We start from the raw sequence: 10,512 nt of genomic DNA on the forward strand, positions 1-10,512 counted from the left end.
CCACCCGGCAGCTGGCGCCTCCCCCTCGCTTTCCTTCTCTCCCCGGCGGCCGACGCCTCTCCTTCTCGCGGCCTCTCCGCCGTTTCCCGTTCCCGGGACTCGGCCCCTAACAAAGATGGCGCGACGGGCTGGCGGGTTGCCATGGAGATGGGGCCTAGCGGGGCCTAGTGGAGCCTGAAGCCTGTGCCGAGGAGTCGGTGCAAGGTCAGAGCCGCAGTCCCGGCTAAATCTTCATGTCGCAGGGAGACTTTTTCGATTCATTAGCTCAAAATATATTGTGAGATTTAATATTTAATATCCAATACCCAGAGAACGTAACCAGCAAGCGTGAATCTGAGTGTGTATAATAATCATTTACATTCTCCTTAACAAGTTTACAACTTTCACTGACCTTTATAAATATTTGTACTAAAGGATTTTCCTTATTCCCCCCCATAAAACTCTAATAAATTAAATTAACTATTTATTTCGAGTGGTCTGTGTGGCCGGACTGCAGTGAAATATTTCTAGGATGTTGCATTTAAAATACTGGGGAATAGTGAAGTTGCTTTTCAAATAATTGCTCTGCTTCTTATTAATTTACTTCTTATTAATGTGCGTGTGTGTGGATTTGCTGCCCCCCTGATTGGATTGTTCAGAGTGGGAATCAGGATGGCATGTGCTCTGAGAGTCAGAGATTGCTTCCAGCAGCAACTCGACCTTATCCTGAAAGGGGATCATTCTATCCCTGAGGATCTGCAATCTGAGCTCAAGTCTTGTGTCAACAGTACCCCCTACACGGTTCCCTTTGACCTACTGAGAAAACTTCACAAATTCTTACAAGAGAAAGGTGAGTGGTCAAGTTCTGAGATAGTTGCCTCTGGCTCGACCAGCCTGGACATACTGACTGTTGTTTACTCGTTCCTAACTGGTATTGCCACCTGCCCAAATTTGGACTAGACGCTGCTGACATCTTAAAGATTTAAACAGGACACCAAAAGTCCTTTTATTGAACTGGCTCCTGCCCAGTTCTGATGAAGGGTCATCAACCTGAACTGCTAACTCTGTTTATCTATGGATGCTGCCAGATCTGTTGAGTATTTCCAACATTTTCTGTTGCTGTTTACAATAAAATCTTGTTTTTCATAACTATTTCATTTATTATTCCTATTGATGTTGGGGACATTTCCTGCATTTTCTGTTTCTATGACTTTCAGCACCTTTTTTGTCTCTGGCCCACCATTGCTTCTAGATCCAACATCACAAAATCAGTTATCTGATCATTCATTGCATGAGCTGATTGTAGAACCTTTCATGTGTGCAAATTGGCTGCTGTGTTGGCATATATAATATGGACAACATTCAGGTTTTGGCTGATAAGTAGCAAGTAACATTCATGCCACACAAGTGCCAAGCAATGACCATCTCCAACAAAAGAGAATAACCATTTCCCCTTGACATTCAATGACACTATCGCTGAATCCCTCCCTATCAGCATCCTGGGAGTTACCATCAGGAGCATAGGAGCAGGAGTAGGCCATTCTGCCCCATGAGTCTGCTCTGCCATTCAGCAAGATCATGGCTGATCATCTACCTCAATAACATTTTCTTGCGCCATCCCCATATTCCTTGATGTCATTGTTATCTAGAAATCTATCGATTTCTGTCTTGAACATGTCAATGATTGTGCTGCCAACAGCCCTCTGGGGTAGAGAATTCCAAAGATTCACACCCTCTGAGTGAAGAAATTCCTCCTCATCTCAGTCCTAAATGGCCTCTCCCTTATTCTAAAACTGTGTCCCCTGGTTCTAGTCTACCCAGCCAGGGGTAACATCCTTTCTGCATCTACACTGTCACGCCCGATAAGAATTCTGTAAGTTTCAATGAGATCACCTCTCATTCGTCTAAACTCTAGAGAATACAGGCCCAATCTCCTCAATCTCTGTAGGACTCATAGGACTGTACTGCCATCCCAGGGATTAGTCTGGGTGAACCTCCGCTGCACTCCCTCTATGGCAATAATATCTTTCCTTAGGTAAGGGGACCAAAACTACACAATACTCCAGATGCAGTCTAACCAAAGTTCTATACAACTGAGGCAAGACAGCTTTACTCCTGTACTCAAATCCTCTTGCGATAAAGACCAACATACCATTTGCCTTCCTAATTGCTTGCTGCACCTGCATGTTGGCTTTCAGTGAGTTATGAACAAGGACACCCAGGTCCCTTTACACATCGACACTTCCCAATTTCTTACCATTTAAGAAATACCCTGCACTTCCATTTCTCCTACCAAAATGGATAACCTCATGCTTATCCACATTATATTCCATCTGCATGTTATTTCCCACTCACTCAACCTGTCCAAATCCCCTTGAATCATCTTTGCATTATCCTCACAACTCACATTCCCACCTAGTTTTGTGTCATCCGCAAACTTGGAAATATTACATTTGGTTCCCACATCCAAATCATTGATATATATTGTGAACAGCTGGGGCCCAAGTACTGATCCTTGCGGTCCCCCACTAGTAACAGCCTGCCAACCCAAGAATGACTCATTTATCCCTAATCTCTGATTTTGCTTTCCTAAATCCATGTTGACTCTGCCCAATCATACTATTTTCTAAGTGTCCAGTTATCATATCTTTTATAATAGATTCTAGTATTTTCCCTACTACTGACGTCAGGTGAACTGGCCTGTAGTTCCCTGCTTTCTCTCTCCTTTCTTAAATAGTGGGGCTACATTTGCTACCTCCCAATCTGCAGGCACTGTCCTAGAATCTATTGAATGTTGAAAGATGACCAGTTTTTAAAGATTGCCCAGAAACTGAACTGGACCAGCCATATAAATACTGTGGCTACAAGAGCAGGTCAGAGGCTAAGAATATTAAGGTGATTAACTCATCTCTTGACTCCCCAAAGCCTGTCCACCATCTACAGGTGCGAGTCAGGAGTGTGATGGAATACTCTCCACTTGCCTGGATGAGTGCAGCTCCAACAACACTCAAGAAGCTCGACACCACCCAGAACAAAGCACCCTGCTGGATCAGCACCCCATCCACCACCTTAAACATTCACTCCCTCCACCGCCAACGCACAATACCAGCAGTGTGCACCATCTACAAGATGCACTGCAGCAACTCACTGAGACTCAAACCTGCGACCTCTACAACCACCAGGACAAGGGCAGCAGACACATGTGAACATCACCACCTGGAAGTTCCCCTCCAAGCCACTCACCATCCTAACTTGGAAATATATCACCGTTCCTTCACTGTCGCTGGGTCAAAATCCTGCCCCCCACCCCACAACAGCATGTGGGTGTACTTACACCATATGGACTGCAGCAGTTCATGAAGGCAGCTCACCACCACCTTCTCAGGGGCAATTAGGGATGAGCAATAAATGCTGGCCCAGCCAGCGAAGCCCACATTCTGTGAAAGAATAAATAAAATTATATTATATATATATATATATATATATATGTGTTTGCTTCAAATGGTGTTTTGTTTGCAGGCTTCCCCATCTATCTACATGAACTCCTGGAAGGAGCAGAAATATTTACACCAGAAGTGAAACTGCCGGAGAGAGTGAGTACACTGGGTTAAATAACAAATGGGATGGTCTCCTGCACAGCCCTCAGGGAGGGGGAATGCCTCCCGTAAACTAAAACAATTACAAACATTGACTTGTAACAGATGTGTAACAGAAATTGCCACTCTGTTATCTAGGAGAATGTGACATTGATTTATTTGTATAAATTTGAACAATTTTAAGCCATACACTGTTTCTTCGATGAACATTATTATAAGCAATTGCTGTTTTGATAAATGTCTGAAACTCCAGGTCTCTTTCCTACACTATCTTCCTTCTGTTTGTCTTGAAATTATAACACTTGCCCAGAAGTGGAATTCCTCATTCGCTGTCCTTTAAAACTCGAGCTTGGTGTTGTGCATTCAACTTACTTCATCCTCATTCTACTGTGTTTCACTTGACTCTGGCCCTTAGCTGTTCCTCTGGTTTTCTCAATCTTTTAAAAACATTGAACCCTTAAAGCCTCGATATAAATAGCTGTGTGAGTAATATGTGTTCTGAGTGGAGGTTGGAGCATAATTTATTTTTAATATGGAGCTGAAGTGGTCAATGATTGGGGTTTAATGCAAGGCTGTCACTGGTGGCAGTTAAATTGTGAGCGTTTAAAATTGTGTCTACCAATCACTGATCAATTCCTAGCCACTACAGGAGTGCAGCAAGGGTGCTTTCAAGAGGTTAAAAATAGCTTTTTTTAATTCGTGGGCTTCGCTGGTTGGGCCAGCATTTGTTGCCCATCCCTGGTTGCCCTTGAGAAGGTGGTGATGAGCTGCCTTCTTGAACCGCTGCAGGAGGTGTCAGCTGTGGCTCAGTTCATAGCTCCCTCGCCTTTGAATCAGAGGGTTGTGGGTTCATGTCCCACTCCCGGAAAACCAAGAACTGTGATTGTACTCGAAAGAGTTGTGACTGTTGATAACTCGAAAGAGTTTGAACCGCTGCAGTCCATGTGGTGTAGGTACACCCACAGTGCTGTTAGGAAGGGAGTTCCAGGATTTTGACCCAGCGACAGTGAAGGAACGGCGATATATTTCCAAGTCAGGATGGTGAGTGACTTGGACGGGAACTTCAAGGTGGTGGTGTTCCCATCTATCTGCTGCCCTTGTCCTTCTAGATGGTAGTGGTCGTGGATTTGGAAGGTGCTGCCTCAGGAGCCTTGGTGAATTCCTGCAGTGCACTTTGATACCCAACTCCCAGCACCTCACTGCCTTATCAATGAGAAAGGCCTCAGATTCTCTGCCCAGCCTTTGCTAAATTAACCGATCTCAGCTTCAACATTCCTGTGCAAAACTCCAGTGCTCCGACTGCTGATCATTACCCACTGATTCATACTGCTAAGTGCATGTATATGGATGCTGAGGACAAGAGCATGCTCGCTTGTGTTTCCACCTCATGCAGGTGAATACCCTGCTGACTCTATCTACTAGCAAATAGAGAAGTCTTACTTGGAGTTGGAAGATTCGGGGCTGGGGGGGTGGGAAAAATTGGCGAGGGGTCTTGTTAGATGTTGTCAGTTCTGAAATGCTAAAAGCTCCTTTTCTCACATCACATGGCTGTCTCTTCCAGAACCCAGAGCTGGTGGCCAGATTAGAGAAGATCAAAGCGAACCTTGCAAACCAAGAGTACAGACGGATTACCAAAAATGTCAACTGCCAGGTGTTGTAATTTACCTCTGCTCTTCTAATTCCGCTTTTCTCGTGTTCGTCTGGTCTGGTCTAGACTGCAGCAAATGGAGTCTCCTACCTGGGACTGAAATTACATCCTTATAACCTTCCTTCATTTCTGCTTATATAGCAGGTAAACCGGTACGGCACTCTGGGAGATTTGGGAAGACAAGGTGAGTTGCTGGCATGTTTATTCTAGATTGGTCTCCGTTTCTCCAAATGGACATTAAAGACTGTGTTGGTCAATCTCACACCAAGTTCCAGTGTCTACAGATTCATGACCCTAATTCATGAATCTCTAATTCAGCACTAAAATGGCAGCTACACTCTTGAGAGTTCACAGTGCAGAACAGATAAAGGTCACACTGGGACAATAATGGGAACTCAGCTTGTGTAAAGGGAGCTTTACTTCCAACCTATTCTATGCCTCACCCTGGAGCAATGGCTAGTCAGAATGGAGGGCATTTCACTCTGCATCTTGCCCGTACTGTACCTGATCACTCAGTGTTTGCTCACATTGTGCTTGAAATTGAAGTTTTCTGTCTCCTTGACATGAGCGTCCTTCTATTTTGATGAACACACAATTTAAACAAAATAAGATAATGGACCCATCCCTCCTCTGGTTCTCTCTTGGTTCAGGGTGGAGTGGGACAGTTGCTGTTCAGGTGTTGGATATGCTTCAGCAGGTAAAAGGGAAGGCAAATGTTGGCCTTTATTTCAAAGGGAATGGAGTATAAAAATAGGGAAGCCTTGCTAAAACTATACAAGGCACTAGTTAGACCACACCTAGAATACTGTGAACAGTTTTGGTCCCCTTATCTAAGGAAAGATATATTGCCATTGGAGGCAGTCCAGAGAAGGTTCACTAGGTTGATCCCGGGGATGGAGGGATTTTCTTATGAGGATAGGTTGAGTACGTTGGCCCTGTATTCACTGGAGTTTAGGAAAATGAGAGGCAACCATATTGAAACATATAAGATTCTTAGGGGGCTTGACAGGGTAGATGCTGAGAGGTTGTTTCCCCTTGTGGGAGAGTCTAGGACCAGAGGGCATAATCATAGAGTACGGGGTCACCCATTTAAGATCAAGGTGAGGAGGAATTCTTTTTCTGAGCATAGTGAATCTGCGGACTTCTTTACCGCAGAGGGCTATAGAGGCTGGGTCGTTAAGTATATTCAAGGCTGAGATAGACAGATTTTTAATCAGTAAGGGAATCAAGGGTTATGGGGAAAAGGCAGGAAAGTGGAATTGAGGATTATCAGATCAGCCATGATCTCATCGAATGGTGGAGCAGACTCAATGGGCTGAATGGCCTACTTCTGCTCCTACGTCTTATAACCTCCCTTCACCATAGCTGTCCTGGGTAAAGGTGAGGATCGAATTCAAACGGCAGCATGTTTTTGAACTCGACCTCAAGTGCATCTGGTTAGAAAGCGGCAGCTCAATCCCTGTAGCCTGTGATGACATGGGAATGTTTGATTAGGTATGCTTCTGTTTAATAAACTGTGTGTTTGCGATACCTTAAAACCCTCTGCTTCTAGCCGCTGATGCCTTTATTGTGAAGAGGGTGTTGGTGGCATTGAACTTTGCTCTAATGACACTGCCATCACCCCAGCACCACGGGGGTGGACCTGTGCTGGCCATGTGACCTGTGCTGGCCATGTGACCTGTGCTGGCCATGTGACCTGTGCTGGCCATGGCTTCTTCAAGCTGTGCTGAGCTCTCCTAAACTCTGCTGTTTTTGACACAGTGCGATCGGTGAAGGCAGTGGTGGTGACCATCTTTAACTTCCTGGTGACAGTGGGGGCTGCGTTCGCCTGCACATACCTCGGCAGTCAGTACCTCTTCACGGACATAGCAGCGGTGAGTGCCACAGGATCTGGTGTACCCCAAACAACAGAGGGAGAAAGAGAAATACCATTGATCAAAGTGTAATAGGGATGAGCTCTGGGAGAATGTTCAAGGGGAACATAATCAAATTCAGGAGTATGAAGAAAGTAATGTTATAGATAAACACAAACTGTTTCCTCATGCAACTGGGTCAGTAACTAGAAGTCATGAATTTAAAATAATTGACAGAAGAAGAGGGGAAATGAGAATTGTTTTCACACAGAGGATTGTCCTGATCTGGAACACCACACGACCTGAAGAGGTGGTGGAACCAGATTCCACAGGAATTTTCGAAAGGCAATTGGACATGTACTTGAACTAATTTACAGAGCGGTGTGGAGAAAGCTGGGTTGTGGGACGAAATTGGATAATTCTTTCAAAAAGCTGGTACAGGCACAACTGGCCAAATGTACTGTGATGTGCAAATCTATGAAAGTATGAATATTCCCGAGTTTGCAGATGACAAAAACCAGGTGGAAGTGTGAGCTGTGAGGAGGAGGCAAAGACACTTCAAGGGGATTTGGAGAGGCTGAACGAGTGGGCAAAAATTCGGCAGATGGGATACAATGTGGAGAAATGTGAGGCTATCCACTTTGGTGGGAAAAACAGAAATACAGAGCATTTCTTAAATGGTGAGAGGCTGGGAAGTATTGAACTTCAAAGGGACTTGGGTGTCTTTGTTCATGAGTCACTGAAAGCTAACATGCAGGTACAGAAAGCAATTAAGAAGACAAATGGTATGTTGGCCTTTATTGCAAGAGGATTTGAGTGTAGGAGTAAAGATGTCTTACTGCAATTATATAGAGTCTTGGTGAGACCACACCTGGAGTATTGTGTGCAGTTTTGGTCTCCTTCCCTGAGGAAAGATATACTTGCTATAAAGGGAGTGCAACAAAGGTTCACTAAATTAATTGCTGGGATGGAGGGATTGTCCTATGAGGAAAGATTAAACAGACTGGGCATTTATTCTCTGGAATTTAGAAGGATGAATGTGTATTTAAGACCGAGATAGATAGGTTCTTGATTGGTAAGGGGATCAAAGGTTACGGGGAGAAGGCGGGAGAATGGGGTTGAGAAACTTATCAGAATGATTGAATGGCGGAGCAGACTCGATGGGCCGAATGGCCTAATTTCTGCTCCTATGTCTTATGGTCTAATGAGAGGTGAACTCATTCAAACATACACAATTCTTACAGAGCACGACAGGGTAGATGCAGGAAGGATGTTTCCCCTGGCTGGGGGTGGTTTAGAACCAGGACACACAGCTTCAGAATAAGGGACAAGGCCATTTAGGTCTGAGATGAGGAGGAATGTATTCACCCAGAGGGTGGTGAATCTTTCAAATTCTCTGTCCCAGAAGGCTGTGGAGTGTCATTCATTGAATATGTTCAAGACTGAGATCGATAAATTTCTACATATTAAAAGCATTAAGGGATACGGGGATAGTGCAGGAAAATGGTGGGAAGTAGAAGATCAGCCACAATCGCTTTGAATGGCGGAGCGGGTTTGAAGAGCTGAATGGCCTACTCCTCCTATTTCTTATGTTCACAGAGTAAGACACAGCTTTGGAGAGCACTTATAATAAGTTCTATGATGGGAGGGTTAATGCACCAGAGGGATAGGCCTCATGGGTCAGTTAATGTAGCAAGTGCACTGGACATAGAAAAGGCTACGGGCAAGAGATGGGTTTCAGTGGGGAAATGGCCCTTTTCTTGTCCATGAACTTTAATGAATGGACAAACTCTGGTTGTTAATATTTGAAAGTGAATGAATTGTAGGATCATTGCTTCTGTGAAATGAGACCCTGCACGAGCCCCCAATGTGAGTGAGACACAAACGGAAAAAGCACACCTGGTGTGGGATTGAAACATGTCTGGCTGGTGTGTATCAGGTTCCGTTTCTGCTGTTGGCTGAGCAACAGCCTCCCAATTACTCTGTCTGTTCCTGATTACAATCCAGGTGATCTCTGTGGGAATGTTCCTGTTTCTGGATTTCACCTGTCAATTTGCGTAAGATACCTAAGGATTTCTTTTTAAATGCACTTGTGATTTTGTGAACAGTACCAAGCAGTGCCGATCTTCATTGCAACTGGTAAATTAAGGCTTTTTACCTGAGTACAGAATTAGGCTGTAACACTCTCCATGGCTCAATAATGTGCTGACAGTCTCCAAGACTCAGTCTTGGCCATGTTATGTTGCACTTGTGTTATTTGTTGATAACTGTACATTGAATGTGATTTATTCCCTGTGGGCCTGTGGAAAAAACTGTAGGAGTCTGAAACATGCAGTAAGTGAAGGTGTCATTGGTGACTGGTACTGTTGTTGAGACCTGTAAGACCCAGGGAATGGCACTGACCTGTTCTCGATTTGCTGTGTAATATATATTCTCTCTCTCTCTCTCTCAGCGAGTCCTTTCTGCATTGATTGTGTCCTCTGTGGTCGGTTTGGCAGAGCTCTATGTGCTTGTGCGGACGATGGAAGGAGAACTAGGAGAGATGTAACACGCTGCTGAATACACTTGAAACCAACTCCCGTTTCACAGGATGAGATTTGTGTTCCATTCGCACAGTTTAACTAGAATCTGCTCTATAAGCTGGTTCAGGTGTCACTGCACATTTTGGGGATGCTTGAAGTTTCTCATTCGATAAATTGTGACTTTGCCAGGTACCTGTTGTCCTGTTGTTTCCATATTTTTAAGTTTGTCCTGGTACTGGGAGCAGTGGTGCCCCTATTCCTCTCCATTTGTTGCTTTGAGGGCTTTAAGGAGTCAGCTAGATATAGTTATATAGCACGTCCTTCCCCTCCTCGCTGCAGCCTCCAGTATGAGATGAACTTCATGTGGTCAGTGTTAGACCCGTTGTTCCTAGCTGGAGCTCTCTGGTTTGAAACTGAACAGTTTAGCTATTAGAGTCATAGAATAGATACAATGCGGAAGAGGCTATTTGGTCCATTGTGTCTGTGCTGGCTTTTTGCAATAGCAACTCACTTGGCACAATGCTCCTGCCTTTTCCTGTAGCCTTGCAAATATTTTCTCTTCAAATAATTATGCAGTTCCCTTGAATCTGCCCCCACCACTCCCAAGCAGTGCATTCCAAATCCTAACTGCCCGCTGCATCAAAATGTTTTACCTTATGTCACCATTGCTTCTTTTGCCAATCAATTTAAGTCACAGTTCTCTACCCCTCTGCCAAAGAGAGTAGTTTCTCCCAGTCTGCTCTGTCCAAGAACCCCCATGATTTTAAACATCTCTATCAAATGTCTTCTCTCCAAGCAGAACAGCTCCAGCTTCCCCAAGCTACCTACATAACAGGCCCTCCCTTAGTGTCTAGAAATGTTATAACATGTAAACCAAATGACCAGGTTGAAATAAAATTCCATTTTCCAGTTTA

General features: G+C 44.4%; 1 protein-coding gene across 1 annotated transcript; it reads left to right on the forward strand.

The window, feature by feature from the left end:
• The first annotated feature begins 92 nt into the window (after positions 1-92).
• Positions 93-10,512, forward strand: vma12 (vacuolar ATPase assembly factor VMA12). The gene is made up of 6 exons (XM_078548347.1): positions 93-829; positions 3,499-3,572; positions 5,137-5,226; positions 5,365-5,407; positions 6,985-7,097; positions 9,529-10,512. The coding sequence occupies exons 1-6, from the start codon at positions 652-654 to the stop codon at positions 9,622-9,624; spliced, it is 594 nt and encodes a 197-aa protein (XP_078404473.1). The 5' UTR covers positions 93-651; the 3' UTR covers positions 9,625-10,512.

Source organism: Cetorhinus maximus, chromosome 9, assembly GCF_964194155.1.
Source record: "Cetorhinus maximus chromosome 9, sCetMax3.hap1.1, whole genome shotgun sequence".
NCBI lineage: Eukaryota > Metazoa > Chordata > Chondrichthyes > Lamniformes > Cetorhinidae > Cetorhinus > Cetorhinus maximus.